Raw genomic sequence first — 23478 nt, 5'->3', positions numbered from 1 at the left:
GACCCTCTGAGGGAAGAAAATCATCCTCATTTCTAGCTTAGCTGGGCTATCTCTTATTCTAAAAGATGCCCTTTGGTTCTATGTTTGCCCACAAGGATAAATGTCCTCTAATCATCTACTCTGTCAGACCCCTTCAGAGTGTTAATAAGATTGCCTCATATTCTTCTCAATCCCAGTGAGTATGGGCCCAACCTGCTCAACTTCTCCTCAGAAGGCAATTCTACCTTCCTGGTCTCTACCTGGTGAATCTTCTTTGAATTACTCCAAAGCAAGTATATCCCTCCTTAAATAAGGATATCAAAACTTAACACAGTACTCCAGGTGTAGTCCGAACAATGCCCTCTACAGTTGTAGAAAGACTTCCCTACTTTTATCCCCACTAACTCTTTGCAATAAAAGCTAAAATCCATTTTCCTTCTGAATTACTTGTTATACAGTATCTGCATGCTACCATGTTGTATTTCATGGATTAGACTGCCAGATCCCTCTGAACACCAGCAATCTATAGTTTATCTTTATTTAAACATTATTCTGCTCTTTTCTTCTTCCTACCAAAGTGGACAACCACACATTTTCCTCCATCTGCCAATTTTTTTGTCTGCCACTTAACCTTACTATATATCCTTGCATGGAGCCTTTGTGCCCTCCTCACAACCTGCTCTTCCATCTGTCTTTGAAATACCAGCAAATTTGGCATCAGGACATTCAACAGCTTAATTTAAGTCATTGATATAAATGGTAAATAGTCAAGGCCCTAGCCTTGATGCCTGTGCCACCCCACTAGTTACAGCTTGGCAGTCTGAAAATGATTTATCTGTATGATTGAGGTCAAGAGAACAGAAGGTGGACCTTGTTGGGCTAGTTCTTATTCAGGAGTGACAATAGTAAAATTAGGCAGGGACTTGATCTTTGTAGGTGATCACGGGGTGGTTAGATCCACTCAAGTTACATGTCCTCCCTTTTCCACATTGTCTCTTACCTCCATCGCAGTTTTAACTCTACCTTCTCCATATTGGCCATGGAAGCGTTTCCTTTAAGACTCAAGTTCAAGTTTATTGTCATGGGCATACATACCTAGGGTATAAATGACATGAAAATTGACCACTTCCCCATAATGGCACAGCAACTGTAAACTTTGCAAGTAGCTGCTATCTGGAACAGCTTAGTGAAAGTTTTTATGTATTAATCCAGAAGAAAAGCACCATAATGTTTTATTTTCAATATGCTTTTTCCCAGTTACCCTACTATTGAGAGCCACTTGATTGGAGTTATCACTATGTGTAACACTCAGTTAACACACCAAACTGAAGACTGATACTATTTTGTGCATTCACTGAGTTGATAGTTATATTAAGTGATGCCCCGTTTCAGAGCATTATTAATTCTTTTCACTTGTCTATATCACAGGGAGTGCCACTAATAACCTTTCTTTTACATATCTTTTTCTCTAAAATTATTTTCAGTAAACACTTATTCATTTTAGTATTTCAGCTAGTGCTTTTGATTACTTTAAATCAAATGCTGAAATGTGAAAGAATATGCTTTGATGCCAGGTAAACACATTTGATTTTAAAACTATTGTCTATGTATGAGGGCAAGACATGGTAATCATAAAGTATGTAGGAGAGGGCTAACAAATAACTTTGGTGAAAGTGGAAATATTTGATAGACTATCTGTTAAACACCTTATCTTATTTTCTTTTCCATTAACACTACTGTCAAAGATGAAAGTCACTCGCATTCTTATTGCACAACCTGTAATATCCAAGATATTGTTACTTGGCTGGTCTTCATAGTATATAGCTTGAATACATCTCATTACTGTCTATGTCTTTGTTTAATAGGCATTTCTTGTTCAGTAAGGTTTCTTTTGTCTGTATGTGTACATCACAGTGCTTTTGATTGGATTCTCTAATGTGGTTATTACTTTCTCATTATTGGCTGGAAAACTTGAAGTAACATCACCTCCAATTCCTCCATTGAAATAACCCCAACATGTATGCCAAAAATCATAAGATAATTTGAGTTGTAAAAATATATTTGGTCCATCTTAACTCAGCTATTCAGAGAGATTCAAATGTCCCAATGTTACATACAATTGTTTCTTAAACAGACCCAGAATCTTTGCTTCCATTAATTAAGTCATAGAATCATAGAGTTATACAGCAATGTAAACAGGCTCTTCAGCCCAACTTGTCCGTGCTGACTAACGTGACTACTTAAGTTAGTCTCATTTGCCTGTGTCTGGCCCATATCCCTCTCAACCTTTCTTATCCATGTTCCCTTCCAAATGTTTTTTAAATGTAGTTGTATCCACCTTTACCACTTCTTCTGCAGCTCGTTCCATATACCCACCACCCTCTGTGTGAAATTCTTCCCCCTCAGATCCCCTTTAATTCTTTCTCCTCTCACCTTAAACCTGTGCCCTCTTGTTTTAGATTCCCCTCCCCTGAAAAACAGATTACCCCTTAGTCTCCTTCACTCCAGGGAAAACAGTCTCAGGCCATCCAGTCTTTCCTTGTAACTCAAGCCCTCCAGTCCAGAAGCATCCTGTGAAGTCTCCAATGTCTTTTAAATTTGTCTTTAGCTATTATATCAATAATCATGAACCATGTGATATACTTCTCCATCCTATAGGAACAAATTTACACTTAGAATAACTTTCCTCCTGCAGTGTCTGGCCAATTGTTACATCTTACAGAACTTTGTACAAAATTTCTGAGCTGGCCATTCATGAATCCATTTGCCCAACCCAGTTTTGACATTGTGTAATTTAGAATCTGAGCCTCTGAACCCTGAGTTCTCTGAATCTCTGTTCCTTTCCCCTCCCGAGTCTGATGTAACTTTTTCAAAGTGCTAACTGGGGTAAATTTTCAACTTACTGTCTTGATAAAAAACAATGTGGATCACTATTTCATTGATTTTTATTTATATTGATATTAATTTCCACTGACTTCCATTCACGGGATGGTGTTAATTCATCAAGGCTAATTAACTTTAAATAAATTATATAGCAGGCTGCTTTGGAGGTTTCCAACCAATTAGCCATTATAAATTGATCTCCAAAATAAATCCGTTATTCAAAAATCTCATTTAAATTTCCAGTTTGTCCACACGTTTTCCTAAATAATGTGCTACCTATAAATTTAAACAGTTCTGCTACATTTCCACTTTCAGCTGATTTACTACTCACAGATCTAATCCTGGAAATGACCTCAGCCTTCCCTCCTTCTCTATGCAAATTACGTGACCATTTGGTTGCAAAACCAATCCTTATTTTGGAAGGCACTTAAGCCACACAATTTTGAAACTCACAATAGCCTAAATTTACAGCATTCTTTGCAAATCAGAATTAAATAAATAATTACTTGCTCTTTCACTCTTTCTACAGGGAATTATCATACAATCAAATTCACATATTACCAAGTTTCCACAATTGCCAGAAGCTCGAAGAAATGTAAGTTCTTATATTCCATGTGTAATATCTTCTGAAATAGTCTATCCAGTGTTCTATATGCATTGTTTGATGAACATTTCATAAAGAAGCATTATTTATCCTTGCTTCACAGACAGCTGCCTCACACTTCTACTTTGCAGTTTTAAAAATGTACCTTGCAGTCCTGAATGCTAGATCATTTATGTCCCGTAGTTGAGTGCAGCTGAGAATGGAAGGACAATATTGATTGTCTAGAAGTAGTCAAGTCCCAACGATAACCTACAGAAACAGATCAAGGCCAAAACAAGACCAAGGAAGGAACAATCCAACAATTTATTTTTCATGACCCAGAACATGCCTTTCTGTCGTCGATCTTTCAGGCTCTAAATAATTTTAAGTAAATAATGATCAGCCAGAGGGAGGAAGACCAACAACCTGCAGTTCGCCTATGATACCTAACTGATAAAAGAGATGCCCGAAGAGCTTCAAGAATTTATTAAAAAGACTGGACAAAAATTCAAAGAGCAATGGAATTGAAATACTTGCTGAGATAAGCAAAGTAATGACAGTCTCCACAATCATTGATTGCAATGTTCATATGTAGATTGACAATAAAAAGATAGGTTTGAATTTTGGGTATCAAAACAAGTTTTGAGTATCTGAGATCTATTAATACAGAAGACTTAATATCTGAAAATGCAGTCCAGAGTCATTGCCACCAACCATTTAAAGAAGCTAATGACAATTAGGACAAGCAGGAACAATTCCCTGAAAGTAAAGTTGCATCTGCTGCTTTGGTCAGCTCTGTGATATGAAAATTCAGGAAACAAAATTGAGCTGATTAAACTCTGTTGCTTCAGGAGATAGCTGCATAAATCACATATTTAATACTGGATCAATGAGTCATTCAGAAATTGGAACCTACAAGTTTTTGTTCAAGGTTGACCAGTGAAAGAAGCTGCAGTTGTTTGGATGCATCATAAGAAGCCTGTACACTCTTTCAGCATCACAATTCAAGGTAGTGTAGAGAGAAAAAGTTAGAGGTATCCTCAAGTATAGCTGGGCAACCAATTTCAAAGACTGGATAGGGCTTTAAGTGACAGTGCAAAGCTGGTCAATCTTGAACAATTCAAGAAAATACACTGTGCTGGACTTGCAGTCAAATACTTGCAAATCACTGCAGAACTGCTAGCGTTTCTCTGCTTAAGTGGCTCCAAATTCAGGATTCTCACAGGAGCACAGAAGATCTGAATTTACCTGCTGCAATTCTGGTGGGGGTAGGCTGACAAATCTGAAAGGTGTGAACCTGCACTTGGTGCAGGACTAGCACCCCTTTCCATTTGAATGGAGAGGAATGGCTGTAAGGATGCAAAGAAATCATTAGGATGATAATGGTAACATAAATTACCTCAATGTTACTGGTCAAGGGAAAAGGGAGTCAGGCTGCTTTTCTCCTGATGATTCTAATCTAGTGGGCTTGTCTGAAGGGTGTCAGATATCAGAGGAGAACAAAATCAGCCTGGATTTTAATGCCTCCCATAGCAAAATAGCCTGGTGACCTGATCTCAGGTTTTGCATATAATGAAATCCCTCTTAGGCAAGGTACCAGATGGTGACTGGTACCCAAAGAGACATACCCCAGCATGGGTCGGTGCCCTCAGGTGGAAATTGGAAAGGAAAACTGATTCAAAAATCAGATAATGGCAAGTTATCTTCTGTTTAACATTAATCCACTTCTTGAACATTTGATACAAACCACTTCCGTTATGTTTTGTCTTTTCTCATGCCAAAATGATTGATTTTTTTTTGCTCTGTCCTCTGAAACAAGAATGTCTTAAAACCTTGATCTCATTGTACTGTTTGTCTTTTCAGTGGCCTGCAGCACAATAGAATCACTGAAATCAGAGCTGACACGTTTCAACAACTAATGGCTCTACGATCTCTGTGAGTAGGTTTTCACATTCTTTCCTGAAGCAATCCTTCCCAATGAACTTTTACTGCTCCACTGATAAGATAGAAACCCGATTCCAGGCACCAAACTGGAACTCAATTCCACAGGCAGTCATATAAAATAAGATGCCTGTGAATGCTCTTTGTAGGTGTAGCATCAATTGCTCTAGTAACGGATGTTTTGAACGTTTGGTTATGAGGGCAAGAAATTGCTTCCTCATCCTGACTTTAGTTGTATTTTGTCAAGGCTATAACTTACCTTGCCTATATTCAGCCATAAACAGTCATAAACAATTAGAAAAGACAAAAAAATGCCTTCAGCATGAAATACCATAACTTGAAGCAGTAAATAAACTTTGTTCGTAGTCATTTGCTCCTTTTGTATTCATTGTCCTGATTCAACAAGCTCTGTGGGAAAGTGACTTTTTCTCACAGATGTAACCCTCAGTTACAAAACATTAACCCTTAGCAAACAATAGATCATCTGCATCTTATGTTACAAATCGCCGACCCCTATTAAGCTGTTTAACCAAGTTTCTAAAATTATTCCTTATATATTCCATGTCATTCATGTTAGCCCAAAGACCATTCAAAGAACAAAGTCTAGCTTATGATGACCACATTAGAACAGAACTTATTTTTTTCCCCTTGAGAGAAAGGCGAAACACTTTCTTTGGTGCAATAAGCACTTCAAGAACAAAGTCAGTTTATCAGACATAATCCATTTATAGATTTCCCTTAATGTGTTTCATGGGTTCTTAGCTATGAAGGAAAACAGGAATCTCCATTAGAGCTCAATCCTACATCAATTATGTTAAACTGGCTAAAATATCTTCAGTAATTAACCTGCAAGCTACAAACTCAAATTTGCATGCCTTTGTATTCTGTAAAGGGACTGCAAATAGAATGGAGATAATTTTGAGCACAGGGTTCTCTTATTATCAACACTCATGCCAAAGGCCTGAACATTGCATGATGGAGATAGGTCAGGTAGAACTGCAGAACTCAGTTTCTTGAACAGGCTAAATTGTGGCGCAAATTGACGGTGCTTTACCATTACAGAACACCATAAATGTGAAACAGGACAGATTTCCCTGCTACTCTCATTACAAAATATTCGCTGCTTCCATCACACAATTATGATTGAACAATGTTACTTTTGTCTGCAATGCAAGCCAGAAAAACATTATTGTAGCAACTTCATATTGTGTTGCTTCTGCCCAACACCGTGTTTTAGAGACTGCCCAAAGAGAATTTGGAACTTATTACTAAGTAGGAGGCAGCCTGGATTGTCCTTTGATAGTCATTTATCTCTGAAAGTCCATAGGAACTGAGGCTCCACTGAACACCTTTTCACAATGATCCTGTTTTGGATCAGGAGTCATTTATTTGGGGAAATATAATTTTTCACTTTACTACATCAACAAATGGACAGTTACTCCAATTTTCTCTCACAGAAATTTGGGGAAAGTTAATTCAGGCCAGATTGTCTGACATGCAAACCTTCATCTTGCATTAGAAGTTGGCTAGATCACAGAGTCCCTTTGCAATCAATAAACTGCCAACTTCTGACCTCCATCCTGCCATTGAAATGGGAGTTTAATTATCATGATCTCTGAATCAATGGGTAGCCTCCCATTTCAGTGATCTAGGCTCTTCTGAGATCTTTTGGTGCACCTGTACTGCTGAGGGGTGAGAGATCTCTGAGTAACAGAGACCCCAGGAAGGATGGTGGTTGCTAGCTCAAATTGGATCTAGTATGAGGACGAGGAATAAGTCCAATGGATGTGGGACTGGAATGGGTAGGTATGCAGGGAAGAGTGTGAGCTGCTAGGGAAGAAATATAGTGCTAAACAAATGTCTGGAATGGGTGGGTTGTCTTGTGAGGAAATGTCAAACAGGCGAGGCTTTTAACTGCTTAAAAGAATGAGAGTATACTTGATTGAAGCACATTAGACCCTGAACAGTCTTTACAGGGTGGATGTGAGGAGAACTTTTCCTCTTGTGGGAGAATCTCCAGTTGTGTGTTGCTCTTTAAAATTAAGAGGTAGTCCATTTAAGGGAGATGAGGTCACTTCTTTTCTGTCAGAGGGGTTGGTAGTAAGGAAGGAAAATACAATATTACCAGACATTTCAAGAGGACTAGAATATAAAAGCAAGGATGTAATGCTGAGGCTTTATAAGGTGTTAGTCAGACCACATTTGGAGCATTTTGACTGGTTTTAGGCCCCATATCAAAAGAAGGATGTGCTGGTGTTGGAGAGGGTCCAGAGGTGGTTTATGAGATTGATTCCAGGGATGAAAGGGTGAATGTATGCAGAGCATTTGATGGCTCTGGGCCTATACTTGCTGGAGTTTAGAAGGATGAGGGGGGGGATCTCATTGAAACCTACCAAATATTGAAAGGCCTGGATGGAGAGGATGTGGAGAGGATGTTTCCAGTAGTGGGAGAGTCCAGGACCAGAAGGCACAGACTCAGAATATAAGGACGTCCCATTAGAACAGAGATGAGGAGGAATTTCTTCAGCCAGAGGGTGGTGAATCTGTGGAATTCAATGCCGCAGATGGCTGTGGAGGCCAAGTCATTGGGTATATTTAAAGTTGACGTTGATAGGCTCTTGATTAGTTAGGGGAGAAGGCAGGAGAATGGAGTTGAGAAGGAAAAATAAATCAGCCATGTTCGAATGGTGGAGCAGACTCGAAGGGCCAAATGGCCCAATTCTGCTCCTATGTCTTATGTTCTTTTAGGGTCATGAGTCATGAAATTCTCAATCTCAAAGAGTGGTAAAAACAGATTCTTTGAATAGTTTTAAGACAGAGGTGGATAGATTCTTACTAAGTAAAAGGGTGAAAGGTTACTGGGTGTAAGTAAGAAAGCAGAGTGGAGGTTTTGATCAGATCTGCCACAATTTTATTGAATGGCTGAATAGGCTCAAGGAGCAGAGTAGCCTACTCCTGCTTTCAATTTGTATGTGTGTATGCTCTCAATGAGGGTGATATTCATGCATTTTTAAAGAGGGTAAAGCTGGATGCATGGTGATTTTTTTTATTTGGTTATTTTTGACAAGAATAACCAATGTGTCATTTCACAGCTGCGTCCTTATTTGGGGAATGGGAACTAATGAGACCACTCCAAAGAAAAGACACAGCTGAGAAAAGTCCCCTTGGTTTTCCCTGTCCAATACCTAGGAAGACCAAGTATTGCACACCATTAGTGTGCATGGAAGTGAGTAACATGGTCTATCCATGTGCTGATGACGAATGAATGGCCTCAGTCCAGAGCTTGGCAGGTCCTTTGGTAAACAATGAGCAGCACTTGTTGCAGCTGCAAACTATCAGTAAACATGCAATCAGATGACCAAGCCATTCATGTCATTAAAGGCTGTGAGTGAAAAATCATGATGGTTTGGAATCAATTTTGGTTGATATCACATGTTTTGTAAAAGTCATATGTTTTCAGCATGTACAATTTCATTGCAACACTCAATGGTTTACAGCTAAATATTTGTTACACCCTTGTTGGAGCATAAGCTGCTCTTCTCAACTACCAATCCTAACTTTCTCAAGCCTCCACTGTGTGGTACTTTGCTTAAGGTTAATTCAGGACAGTGTGATGATTAAATTCATCTTTAATGTTAAAATTCAGCAAATTCTTGACCTAGAATTGAAAATATAATTTAGTTCATGTTTGTTTAATGAGAATAGTGTTGAAAATAGAGCATCTTGAATGATATATCTGTTTCCATTGCAGGGACCTTAGTTGGAATGATATAGCATTCATTCACTTTGATGCCTTTGCCTCATTACGTTCTTTAAAAAAATTGTAAGTATTTTAATTTACTGTTGCTTATAAAGTAGCAATTGAATCTGAGTAACACATGAACTTATAATAAATATATGGTGTGTATAAAATGTAATATTGTTTCAAATGGGCAAAGACAATCATTTATCCTGGATAAAACTCCACTGTGGTGAAATGGTTATTAATACATTAGGTGATGCACTATTATTAAGATTTCTTGTCAAGCTATGGTGAAAACTACAGCAACTAGCACTTCCAGTGCTTCTTTTGCCATTAAATAGCGATCTCCCTCTCTTTTATATGGTCTGGATTATCAAGTGTATTCCAAATAAAATAAATGCATTCTTTTTAAGTACCCTCTGTGACTAGTTGCCCTAATGCAAGGGAATAAATGACAAGCCACAAATTGAGCAGAATCAGATGAAAATCATTTCAATATCATCTCAAACTGAAATTGAAACATTTTTAAAATTAAAACTAAACACCCAATGTTTACATGTTTCAAAATGTGACTCATTCAGTTAGTAACTATTTTAAGAGTGATGAAAATGAGAATTACTTCAGAGAACATACGGTTGTCTAAACAAATGTAGACATTAATTTCAATTTATCCCAGTCATAGCAATTCAAATTAGACTGTTAATTTGAGGACATTTACCCAGAAATTCATTCACAGTCAGTAACACTAAACACACTATATATGCGCATCAACACATTGTGCATTACCTCCAAAATTTACACAATTGTGGAATAGAGCAAGCTGACACGACCATTGCAACTGACAAGATGAACTTCTCTGCACCTGTATTGATAAGCTCAGATGCAGGCACTTGGCATTTTTTCTTCCAGATTTTTATGATTTAGCCAGAGAGTATAACTTCAATTTTAGCTCTATGCAACCAATTGGAAGCAGTTCATAACAAATAACAGGCATTTGTCATTCATCTTTCTCTTAAAGTCTCAGCCTCATACAGCATTAATGTCCAGGCCTGATACAGCATTTCCCATATTTTAATATATCCAAGTGTTCATATATAACTATTGAAAGATATCATTTTCGATTGATCATATTTAAAGAGTCTATGAATTCTTCTCATGGAATCCTGTGACATGCCTCAGGGTAACTTAGATTTCATTGTTGCTTCCTCTCCACACTACTAGAGCTCTCTGCTTTTCATATTGTTAATATTGTATACACAAGGAGACATAACAGAAGCATAACAGACAATGGGAGTGGTCTTGAGATCATGTAGACTTCAGCAGGTGAAAAGTGGGAGCATCACACTGCACATATGAAATCTTTGGTGAGAAATTCAAGTTATTATGAAATCCAGATTAATAATGGCAAACTCAGCCATTGCCTGCAGGCAGTCGGTAACATGGCAGTCCCTCTATGGAATCAATCTGTGATACCAAGACTAAATATGTGGTGGTGAAGTTGTGAACAGTGGCAACATGTGAACTAGAGGGCAATTGGAGAAATGGCAAAGATGAACTGGCTGGAAGATTTTATGGCCTGGAAGTAACTTTCACAGACTCAATTTTTACCACCTTAATCTGAGCATCTGTATTTTACTATGTAAACCATATATACCACATCCACCACACTACCTTCATCAATTTGTCTTGTCACTTCCTCAAAAAACTCTATTAAGCTCGTGAGGCATGACCCGCCCTTCACAAAACCATGTTGACTATCCCTAATAAGATTATGCTTCTCCAAATGCTCATAAATCCTGTCCCTAAGAATCCTCTCCAATAGTTTTCCCACCACTGATGTAAGATTTACTGGTCCATAATTCCCAGGATTATCCCTTTTACCTTTTTTGAACAATGGAACAATGTTTGCCTTCCTCCAATCCTCCAGTACCACTCCTGTGGCCAGGGAGGACTCAAAGATCATCATTAATGCTCCAGCAATCTCTTCCCTTGCTTCCCATAGTAACCTGGGGTATATGCTGTCCGACTCTGGGAACTTATCTATTCTAATGCTTTTTAGTAGCTCCAACACTAATTCTTTCTTAACCTCAACATGTTCCAACACATTTGCCTGTTCTACACTAACCTCACATTTGTCTAAGTCCCTCTTACTGGTGAACACTGTAGCAAAATATTCATTTAGGACCTCCCCTACCTTCTTCATCTCCAGACCCATTTTTCGCTCCTTATCCGTGAGCGATCCTACCCTCACCCTAGTCATCCGCTTGTATTCTTGCTTCTACCCTCTTTATTTTCAGTCCTGATGAAGGGTCTCAGACCAAAACGTCATCTATTCATTTCCCTCCATCGATGCTGCCTGACCTGCTGAGTTCCTCCAGCAATTTTTGTGTGTTGCTCTAAACATCTGATTTGCTGTTTGGATATTCATTGTGGGTGGACGAACAGAGAGATCTTGGGGTCCACATGCATAGATCCCTCAAAGTTGCCTCACAAGTGGATAGGGCAGTTAAGAAGGCATATGGTGTACCGGCCTTCATTAGCCAGGAGGTTGACACCAAGAACCGAGAGGTAATGTGGCAGCTCCTTAAGACTCTGGCTAGATAACACTTAGAATATTGTGTTCAGTTCTGGTCACCACATTATAGGAGAGATGTGGAAACTTTGGAGAAGGTGCAGAGGAGATTTACAAAGATGCTACCTGGGTTGGAGAGCATATCTTATGAGGAGAAGTTAAGTGAGTTAGGGCTTTTCTCTTTGGAGTGATGAGGATGAGAGGAGACTTGAAAGAGGTATATAAGATTATGAGAGGCACAAACAGAGTGGACAGGCAGCATCTTTTCCCCAGGGTGGTAATGGCCAATACTAGAGGTCACCCATTTAAGGTGTGCGGTGGAAAGTTCAAGGGAGATGTCAGAGGTAGGTTCTTTACACAGAGAGTGGTGGGTGCCTGGAATGCACAGCCGGGGGTGGTGGTAGAGGCCAATAAGATAGGGTCATTTAAGAGACTATTAGATAGACACATGGACGAAAGAAAAATAGAGGTTTATGGGAGATGAAGTAGGGAAGATTGAATGGGGATAAGGTTTATATAGGTTGGCACAACATTGTGGGCTGAAGGGCCCGTACGGTGCTGTACTGTTCTATGTATTATAAATTTATTCTTAACCACAAATCTTTAACATATTCAATATTTGGCAGGGATCTGACATTCAACCAGCTTACTTCCCTCCCTTTGAATGGTCTAAGTGGATTGACACATCTGAAGCTGAAAGGAAATCTAGCACTATCAGAATCCTTTTCAGAAGAAAATTTTCCCAAACTGAGGTAGGAAATTCAAAAAGCTTTAGTACGAAACTTTTAAATTCTCATATTCTCCTTCAGTTCATATTCTCTTTTTTTTGTCATGTGTATTTATATTGTAGGCAGTCCATCTGCAGTAGTGATATAAATTTAAAGATTCGTGTTTTTATAATAATTGATTCATTTATAACAAAGAATAATTGCTTTAGTCACTGTGTGCAGCAGTACTGAAAACATTTTGCATGTACTTGCAATTTACTAAAATTAGCAAAATAGACAAAACATATGTGCATGTGTTTGTGATGTCATTGCATCCGGTGACCAGAATTTCCTGTCCTCTTAATTGGAGAATGAGTGTGCAATTGGTAATAAAATTACAATCATATTAGTTACTGAAATTCTTGTTATGTTTAGTAGAATAAAACATTCATACTGAAGTGCCCACAGAAAACTCTCCATTGAAAACATTAAAAAATCACAAATGTAAACAATTTTAACAAAACACTTTAATCAATCTGATTAGTAAGCAAATAATTTGTTCTATTTTAATCATTTACCTCTATTTTGTTGTGAAGCTTTAAATAAGAAAATACAAAAAGACATTTCAGAAAAAGATTGTTGAGACAAACTAAGTATATACATTAGTTCAGTGTTATTTTTAATGGAGCAATTCGTTTTAACGAATAATTCTGCCTTACTCATCCTTTAACCATGGGCAGAGTATAATTGCCCACAATCTATGGTTAAGGAGTTTAACTGAAGAGGTAAAGAGAGCAAAATACCTCCTGAAAATAATTTAATGACAAAGTCTAACATTTGTATACAATAAGTAACACTCTAGTAATTTAAAATGAAACTAAAGAAAATTAGTCATTTTACAATGTAAATGCATCCCCTAAAGTAGTTGAAACCATTAAAAGTTTCTGTTTAATAGGAGAAATGGTTAACAGTTTGCTACAACACAAAATAATTTAACAAGATAATTAATCCCTTAGGCTAACATATATCCCATGAAAGCACAGAAGACATAAACAACTGTCCTGTTAATGAACTATGGAAGATTGGTTCTTAGTGAATCCATATAAAATGATTTTCTTGCTTGTGGTATTTGCTGTAATGCATATTTGTGTATTAAAGATTACTTCATGGCAAAATGAGAAAGATTGTTCCCGACAAATCATTTTATTCTTTTGTTGTATGATCATTGCTACTTAAAAACATACAAACTATGGAACCATTATTACATATGCTGATGCAAGTGTGCAAAGAAATATCTGCTCTCATTACAGTCATTACAGTTCTACTTAATCATTTACTTCTAAATGCTCCTTCCATCATATTTATCCAATGGATGTCATATGGCACCCATTGGATAAAGAAAAGGCTAATATTCATGGACACAATTTCACATGCTCAATAGTTGTTGTGCATATGTGCATCACCGTACAAAACATCATAATAGAATTTACTGAAGCATGGTGCATGTGCACAAAATAGCAACTGGGTTTCAGATAAAATTTTACTACAGAGTGCATAGAAATGTTATACCATGCAGTCGAATTTCTTGGCCATTTTCTTTGCATGGGTCATTGACCAGTGCTGTATCATGATACATTTTCGGTTAAAGTATTTCAGAATAAAACCAGTATCTTTGCCTCAGCTGAAATGAACATCAGAGTAGTAGGAGATACAGCTCTGTAAATTTGTTCTGCCATTTGAGAAGATCATGAATAATTACTTACTTCAATTCATTTTTCTGCCTGATCTCCATCTCTTTGATGAGGAATCTCCAACTGGTTGTATTTTCTCAAGGACTTAATTGTCCATTACATTTATGCTGGGAGGTAAAATTATCCTATTGACTCTCATTTGTATGTAGTTTCCTCCAAGGTACCTTATTTAATACTGTGGTTCCACAAATTTATAGTTTAAACCATACATCAGGCAACTTAACCACATAGCATTATCTTTGCCAATAGAAAAGCAGTACGAAGTAAAAACAGTTCCATGTTTTACACATAGAAACATAGAAAACCTACTGCACAATTCAGGCCCTTCGGCCCACAAAGCTGTGCCGAACATGTCCCTACCTTAGAGACCCATAGCCATTTTTCTCAGCTCCATGTACCTATCCAAAAGTCGCTTAAAAGACCCTATCATATCTGCCTCCACCACTGTTGTCGGCAGCCTATTCTACACGCTCACCACTCTCTGAGTAAAAAACTTACCCCTGACATCTCCCCTATACCCAATCCCTAGCACCTTAAACCTACGTCCTCATGTGGCAACTATTTCAGCCCTAGGAAAAGCCTCTGACTATCTACCTGATCAAAGCCTCTCATCATCTTATATACCTCTATCAGGTCCCCCCTCATCCTCTGTCACTCCAAGGAGAAAAGGCTGAGTTCCTTCAACCTGCTTTCATAAGGCATGCTCCACAATCCAGGCAGCATCCTTGTAAATCTCCTCTGCACCCTTTCTATGGCTTCCACATCCTTCCTGTAGTGAGGTGACCAGAACTGAGCACAGTATTCCAAGTGGAGTCTGACCAGGGTCCTATATTGCTGCAGCACTACCTCTGGGCTCCTAAATTCAATTCCACTGTTGATGAAGGACAATACACCATATGCTTTGAGCGTCCTGCCTGATCTCCATCTCTTTGATGAGGAATCTCCGACTGGTCGTATTTTCTCAAGGACTTAATTGTCCATTACATTTATGCTGGGGGGTAAAATTGTCCTATTGACTCTCATTTATATGTATTTGTAATTTTCTTGCAATGTACCATTGCAAGAAAATTGGCACAGTTTCTTGCTGTAATACTAAGAATGCAAATATACTGTTAATGTACTATCATAGCATCTAGACTGAGATTTCATGGTGTTTAGCTTTTATAAAGTAATTGGAACATTTTATATCTCGTATGCAGGGTTCTGGAAATGCCATTTGCCTATCAGTGCTGTGCATATGGGTCCTGCAAAAATAATCACAAACAGTCCAATCTGTGGGATTCAGATGCTACTATTCGTGATGATGAAGATGGCCAGAAAAGAGCAATGGGAGCGTTTCCTATCCAGCCAGAAAGCAACTGTAATTATACTATTTGTATTCTGGGACATATGATGCATTGAGACCCAAGACCTATTATGTTTTTGGGTAGGGGTGGGGTTTAGAACTGCAGCCAATCTACTTTGTGTTCTCTATTTGGATCTAGAGTTAATTCCTTTCTAAAATATACCTTGCCTTGCTGTAGAAACTGTTAGTGATTGAAGATATGTTTGCTCCAAAGTGCAAAGAAAAAGATCACAAGAGCAAATATTTCTGTCCCTGAAAATGTAACACTGTAAGGTTTTATCTGACAAGTTGCAACTGTAGGAATGAGTCAACTACCTGCAAGAATTCACCTGTCTCAGAGCCTACCATCATCTTTTCAGGATAAGCAACAAATGCTGCCTTTGCTGCTAGTGCCTAAGTGCCAAGCCTGAATACAAAAAATTGGCTGAGTTTCATCTTTTGAGTATCCACAGATTTAGTCTGAGACATCAATTTTGATGGAATGATTAGGACATCCTTGTGCATATACAGATACAAAAGGATTCTGTAAACTTATTAAACTGTTTCAAAAGTTTTTCTTTTCACCCATCTTTCATGAAATTTTAACCACAAGACCTACCACAGGTGATCCCCTGTGTTTGAGATTGAGCAGGACCAGAAGGCAAAGGAAATGAGAGAGATTAGGAGGTGACTAATTAAGGATGGTCCTATCCCAAAGTCTATTGATCACGCCACGCCTTTGATGATTACTCAGAAGAGGTTTACGTTAGCAGTTGAATAATGAGGCATATAAAAATCTGCTTCCCAATACAAATTGACTTCCACCAGTTTTCTCATATAACATATAAACCAGTCAAGGAACAGATTTTTTTCTTCATATCATAAAGTGGTTTTACTGTACATTTATAACAAGTACTTTTTACCAATGTTTACTCCTGATGCTATATTGTTCTTAAATTTCCTCTGGTGCTTACTGAGTACTGGGAATACTAATGGTGAACACTCTGGTATCTGGTAAAACGCAGTGATCACCAGTGACCAGCCAGACATGTTTCCTTCCAGTATGACTAAAGTCAAAGTCAAAGTCGAGTTTATTGTCACATACACAAGTACATGTAAGCCCAGGTGCAATGATAAACTTACCTGCAGCAGCATCACAGGCATATAGCATCAAATAAGCAGCATTCTCAAGAAAAACATAAATTAACCATAAATTATACACAATTTTTACAAGAAAAAGCAAAATTAGAACAAAAAAATGCTAAGTCCATTTTAGTACAAAGTGATCAAAGTAGTCCTTATTGTAGTAATAGGGCTCTGCCGGTTGGTTCAAGAGCCAAATGGTTGAAGGGAAGTAGCTGTTCTTGAACCTGGTGGTGTGGGACTTCAGGCTTCTGTATCTCCTGCCCAATGGTAGCTGTGAGAAGATGGCATGGCCCGGATGGCAGGGATCTTCGATGATGGATGTTACCTTCTTGAGGCAGCACCTCCTTTACATACTACCAATGATGGAGAGGGATGTGCCCGTGATGTATTGGGCAGAGTCCACTACTCTTTCCAGCATCTTGTGTTCCTATGCTATCGATTTGCCATACCAGACCATGATGCAAACCAGTCAGGATACTTTCGAAAGTACACCTTTAGAAGTTCGTTATTGTATTCAGTGACAAGCCAAATCTCCTTAACCTCCTAAGAAAGTAAAGACGCTGGCATACTTTCCTTGTGATTGCATCTATGTGCGGAGCCCAGGATGGGTGATCCGATATGTTAATGCCCAGGAATTTAAAGCTGTTGACTCTCTCCACCACCGATCTCCCAATGTAGACTGGTGCATGTTTGCCCTCCTTCCCCTTCCTGTAGTCAACAATCAGTTCTTTAGTTTTACTGACGTTGAGAGAGAGGTTGTTGTTGTGGCACCACTCAACCAGATGTCCTATCTCGCTCCTGTGTGCTGGGTCATCACCACCTGTGATTCGTCCAACAATAGTAGTGTCATTGGCAAATTTATATATGGCATTGCAGCTGTGTGTATAGAGAGTAGAGCAGGGGGGCAAGCATTTGAATAGGATAAAAGAACATGTAACATAAACTGTCATCAGGAGATAGTACAGTATTGTGAAAGTGAATTCAAGCCAGACACTTGTGCTAGGTTGTGGATTTGAGGGCTCACTGATCAGCAAGATGTAATAGTATCAGAGATTTGGATCCTGATTCCAAATCTTGTAGGATAGTCTTACCAATGTCCCCTCAACATTTTCACAAGTCCTGAAGTGGTCAAAATACCTTTCTGCATTCAAGATCATGCCTGGATTCTCCACTGGTGATAGAGTCAAATAGTTCCACTGTACAGATTAGGAAACATTGGAAAATTCTCTTATATTAGTTCTCAGCACCATGTTAAATTCACCCAAGAGCTCTGCTTTTTCTTCTTCTTATCTTATGAGCAGATAAAAAGTTTACATGGAAAGGACAGAAGGAGTGACCAGTTTATCTTGACTGCTCTGGTGAGGTTGCTAAGCTCTGTCTTGCCATGTGAAACCGAGTGGTCACGTCATTTGCTGTCATAATCTCCTCCCTTCATCATGTGAATGCAACATTTATTGGTAGGATTCCAAACCAAGCACCATCTCTCCTGATATATAACATAATGAATAAAACTGACCAGTTCAGCTCCTTGAAGTTTGCCCCTTCTTTCATTAACCCAGTTGCTATCATTCTTGTCCAGTTTGGCTCATCGCTGCATTGTTGCTGATGTTGTGTTGTTTAAGCAGGTCTCCCTCTGATTCTTTTCCAAGTATCTTTCAATCACCACCACCACACACCTTTTCCATGCCCTCTCATGATATTTATTGAACCATGATCCCTGTAAACTTCATTCTGTGCATAAACCCTATAATTATATTCACTCTTTGTGAACATAAATCACAGTAATATTAGAGTTTATATGTTGAAAACTAGGTTTATTTTAGGGGAAATAATTTGTGGAAAGCTCAATATAGTTGCAGTTCTAAAGATATACTCAATGTAATGTGATATTTGTGAAGTTCACATATGGTCATGATTTCTAATGTCATTGCCAAAATTCTCAGAAACTCCCACACTGATACCATATTTATTGTTATAATACATAGATTACTTGCATATGGATGATTTCCAGTTAGATGTGGAAGATCCTAAGTTGCATCTCAGTATTCAGTGCACACCTGCTCCAGGTGAGTTAATGAAATATTCTCAGAGAAAATATAATACATAAATCATAACAGGCATTGGAAAATTAAGCATTTAATTCAGTTTCAGATATAAAATGTCAGATAAAATATAACCTTATTGTACAAATGTGATTAAAAACTGTTACTGCATGACCGACAAAATGATGCAATAAACCCTGAGTAAAAGGAATTGCATGTTGATATTTCTGTATTCTAATTTGATATTTTAATTAAAATCATTGCAGGTCCATTTAATCCATGTGAATATCTCTTTGAAAGCTGGATAATACGTCTTGGAGTTTGGGGGATAGTTCTTATCTCTGTGGTGTGCAACGGACTAGTCATCACAACTATATTTGCATCACCCAGCTATCTATCTCCGGTGAAATTTGTTATTGGTTTGATAGCAGGAGCCAACATGTTGACAGGGTTGTACAGTGGCACATTAGCAATTGTCGATGCAATGACCTTTGGGCAATTTGCAAAACATGGTGCAAAATGGGAAACTGGGTTGGGATGCAGGATCACCGGATTTGTATCTGTATTTGCTTCAGAAGCATCTATACTGTTCCTGACTCTTGCTGCTGTTCAATGCAGTATCTCTGTGTCTTGTGTCCGTGCATATGGGAAATCACCATCTTTCACCAGTGTGAAAATAGCTGCCTTTTGTTGCACAATCCTATCATTCAGTGCAGCCGCACTACCTCTATGCTCAGTTGGAGAATTTGGGACCTCACCACTTTGTCTCCCATCACCTATCCCTGGCGGAAAGCCTTCTACTCTCGGCTTCATGGTAGCTCTAATCATGATGAATACCCTTTGCTTCCTTGTTATAACTGGGACTTACACTAAACTTTACTGTGACCTAATGAAAGGGGAATTTGATAGCATTTGGGATTGTGCCATGATTAAGCATGTGGCTTGGTTGATCTTCACTAACTGTATTCTGTATTGTCCTGTAGCTTTTCTTACATTTTCTTCCTTGCTCAATCTTTTCTTAATCAGTCCAGATGTAATTAAATCAATCCTACTTGTGGTTCTTCCATTGCCTGCTTGCCTAAACCCCTTGCTTTATCTATTATTCAATCCACATTTCAAAGAGGATCTTCGCATGCTCCGGGAGTGTAAATGGCAAAAAAGGTGCCAATCAAAACAAAGCAGCGTAGATTCCCTCAGTTCAGAAGACATCGACAAGCAGTCATGTGATTCCACCCTGGCACTGATGACCTTTGCAGATAATGAGTTCATCCTTGATTCAACCGAAAGCCTGGGGGTCCTGTCAAGTCATCGTCAGATGATGGAGGCCTATTCCTTTCCACCGGTAACTCTAATTCCATGTCAACAGAGGAAAGGCAAAGAAGAAAGTTATTCAACACAACAATCCTGTCTCACTGATGAGGAGCTCTTAATTTCTTCAGACGTCACAGAGCAAGCACATAACAACATTCAGATCAGTTTCTATCCAACCAAAGGACCTTCCTTCACATCGAATGTATAAATGCTTGAACTGCATAATCCCAAGACAGCCACAACCCTGGGAATCACCTAATGATTTAAAGAACTGATTAAGTGAACACCATATGGCAAAACAGGATTATGATATTGGGATCACCTGCAAAAATCTGTTCAATCAGTCAACAAAGAGCACTGCCATAAATTTAAGTAAATAATGAATGGGCAGAAGTTAGTTCCAGATGTATACTGGTCTTCAGGTGTTTTTTGGTTAATCTATGTGAACAGAAAATCTACAAATGGACATTGGAGCCAGAAACCAATGAACCACATATTCTGTATGCTTACACAAGTCATTGCAAAATGTTAAGAAATAGTTCCTTTCACATTGTTAAGTTAATTAAAGGGAAAATCTATTGGCACTTGAATCATGGGAGTCCTAATGAACCAATGTAAATGCATTCTGTGTTGAAAACATGCATGGAACCTATTGGCAGCTTGCTGAGTTATATGACAATATAATGTTATATACACTCTACATTATATTTTTACAATATTAATATGACAAGTTACTCAAGCAAAGGGTAAATAGTTGAATTGTTCATCTCACATATTATATTCAGATAGAAAAGCATGAGTACATGATGGCTTTAAAATGCTGATTTTTTTATATTTTGTTATCTTTGTAGAAGTAAATGTTAAATGAACAATAGAAATATATTTATTACAATAGAAAACTTTCTCCATAGAGACCTTTATAAATCCTTCTTTTTCATACAATTGGACCACAGAACAGATGATGTATAGTAAAACTACCTCTTACTAGTACACTATATATCGCTTTACTGACAAAAATGTTACTTTTTATAAGAACTGTTTAAACTGCTTAGTTGTAAAAATATAGAAAGTTATTTGGATGTACATATTTTATGTACTGTACTCTGTTTTTAAGAGACTAAACTTAGCAAATTGATGTCAAAGTAAATCATTCTTTTCTTATACCTGCCTTGTGTTCATGCATTAATATCTTCACAGGTCTTCTTTTCATTTTTATTCTTGATCTCATCTTTATTCATTTGTTTAATTCTAGAAATGATTAAAGCAAGCAACAACAAGGCTTAAATGCTATTCACTATTATAGTACTTGGAGATAAAATAAAGTTTTCAGCAACAGCAATGCTGGCCTCTTAATGCCATGATTAATTTTATCATAGCATTCGATCATTCAGGATCTTTCCTGTTTCTGGTCAAAAAAGCAATATATTAGGAGCAACCTATATTCTTGAGAATGCTTGTTGTTGCTGGCTGGAATACAAAGAAGACACCATCTTAAAAATTGATTGATTCTTGATAAAGGCAAACTAAAGGCATTTTTCAAAAACCTAACAATTCAGCAATATTTAGCTATTATAAATCTTACTCAACCTATGCACGTGGATGTAATATAAAAGGTTTGCCACAGCAGCCATATTACTAGTTAGTAATCTAATTTCAAAATAATTCATAAGAAAAACAAAGTTAGTGTGTTAACAATGTCAGAAATTCTGTATTAATAAATGTCTGGTTTCCCCTTTGAGAGCACACCAATGACTGTTCTGCTAAAAGAGAAAAGAATCCAAAGTTTCTTAATTTCTGCATATAAAGAACATACAGTATGTGAAGACAGCCAGCAATATTTTTGCAAACCTACAGTTAATCTCATTGAGAACAACCCAGCTCTCAAAAAATATTAAAAATGAAATATTGAAGGCAATGACTATACATCAGTGAGGTTTTATATCAACTATAAAGCTAATTAGTGCCTGGCCATTTTAATCACTTCTTACTAATTTACAGAGCAATTTTATAGTGCATGTCACATGCTTCCAGCCAAAAAGAACTCTCTGAAAGTTAAATCAGCAACATAGCTCTGTGGTATTACAGACCTATCCATGATACACACTTCCTTTGAGGGTGATGATCCTTTAGGATTATTGTGATTACTGTGGTAAGGTGAATAACCAACTTAAACACTGAAATTCTCTGATCCTATAACTGTTAAAATATCTCTCACCCTGCATTGGTATACTAAGTAGTTACAAGAATCTATTAGTTGTCTGTGTCATCGTGTTTCACATAACATGACTGACTTCTTGGCTCTCTGGTGATGAATTTCACTCCCATTGCTGCACAGCTGTGGAGTCCATCAGATCGACTTGGAATGAGATGGAACATATTCAGCTATGTGCTAAGTAAAGCATTTCACCTTGTCATGGGAACAGAAGCTTAACCTGCCCTATCCCATGCAAATACTTTCATTGTATGGAGCTGGCGCTGGTAATTTTGGTTATTGGTGCAACCCTAACAGTTTGAGTAAGTGAACTTGCAGACATGACAAACTAGGAAAGACCAGAATTACACATCTTATCATCTGGACTTCCTTGGTGCCTTGGCAAGTTTTTTCAGTCAGTAGCTGATCTATGTAAACTAGGAGGAATCTAGAAATGATCCTTGCATTGCCCAAGATCTGGCTTCCATTCACTAATCAGAAACTTCTGTTGCAAGTGTTTATCCAGGTAGATGACAGGTTAGGAAAGAAGCAGGTTCAGGCTCAATTTCAATGTTATTAGGGTCAAGTGCTATTCACAATCCAGGCTCACACATGAATAGCAACAACTTTGTGGGGTGAAAGTTGCAGATGCTGGAAGTCTGAAATAACAATTGAAAATGCTGGAAACACTCAGCAGATCAGGCAGCATCTGTGGAGAGAAAAACTGGGGATGGCTGACCTTCTATCTTCACTTAATGCTAGTTTACTCAAATCAGAATCAAAATGGTAATGGAATTGTCTGTTGGAACAATCAAGATGTTTAATTTTTGAAAGTAATGAAAGTGAATACTGTTGATAATGGAAAATGAAACTCACTTCCTTTCTAACATAAAATGCAGACAATTAGTGTATTGTGGTTAAAATGCCACTCAGAGCCTGAAGCTGTAGATATAGCAAGCGTTTATTCAGTACAAGAAAACATGCAGGAGAAATCAAATGGGAAAATCTTCCCAAACCTCAAATACATTGAGTTTTATACTTTTTAGATACAAGGATTAGACATGACAGTTGATTGACAACCCATTAAATGTGCCCATAATGTTTCAGGTTGAGTTTTTTTTGTATGCAGCCTGACCAGCTTAGTATTTCCAGCATTTCTGTTTTTATTTCAGATTTCTATCATCTGCAGTTTTTTTTTCTGATTTTCATTTACTCTTTTAATAGAGAGCAGTCTACACAGCTGCACCTTGTGATTGCAAAACTGCTTCAAAAGGTGGCTGCTTATTGTTCATATCAGTGGTTCCTG

General features: G+C 37.9%; 1 protein-coding gene across 2 annotated transcripts in view; it reads left to right on the top strand.

Moving 5' to 3' along the window:
- Positions 1-21123, top strand: part of LOC127580759 (leucine-rich repeat-containing G-protein coupled receptor 6) — a 235453-nt gene extending 214330 nt beyond the window's left edge. For both annotated transcript variants that reach the window (XM_052034588.1, XM_052034589.1), the window contains 7 exons: positions 3392-3457; positions 5309-5380; positions 9138-9209; positions 12327-12452; positions 15358-15518; positions 18614-18694; positions 18937-21123. In XM_052034588.1, the coding sequence (XP_051890548.1) occupies positions 3392-3457; positions 5309-5380; positions 9138-9209; positions 12327-12452; positions 15358-15518; positions 18614-18694; positions 18937-20189 (1831 nt within the window). In that variant the 3' untranslated portion in view covers positions 20190-21123. The remainder of the gene's footprint in view (positions 1-3391; positions 3458-5308; positions 5381-9137; positions 9210-12326; positions 12453-15357; positions 15519-18613; positions 18695-18936) is intronic.
- Positions 21124-23478: the final 2355 nt, after the last annotated feature.

Source organism: Pristis pectinata, chromosome 20 (assembly GCF_009764475.1).
Source record: "Pristis pectinata isolate sPriPec2 chromosome 20, sPriPec2.1.pri, whole genome shotgun sequence".
NCBI classification, from domain to species: Eukaryota; Metazoa; Chordata; class Chondrichthyes; order Rhinopristiformes; family Pristidae; genus Pristis; species Pristis pectinata.
Note: the sequence above shows the minus strand (reverse complement) of the source record. Positions and strands in the feature narration are given on the sequence as shown.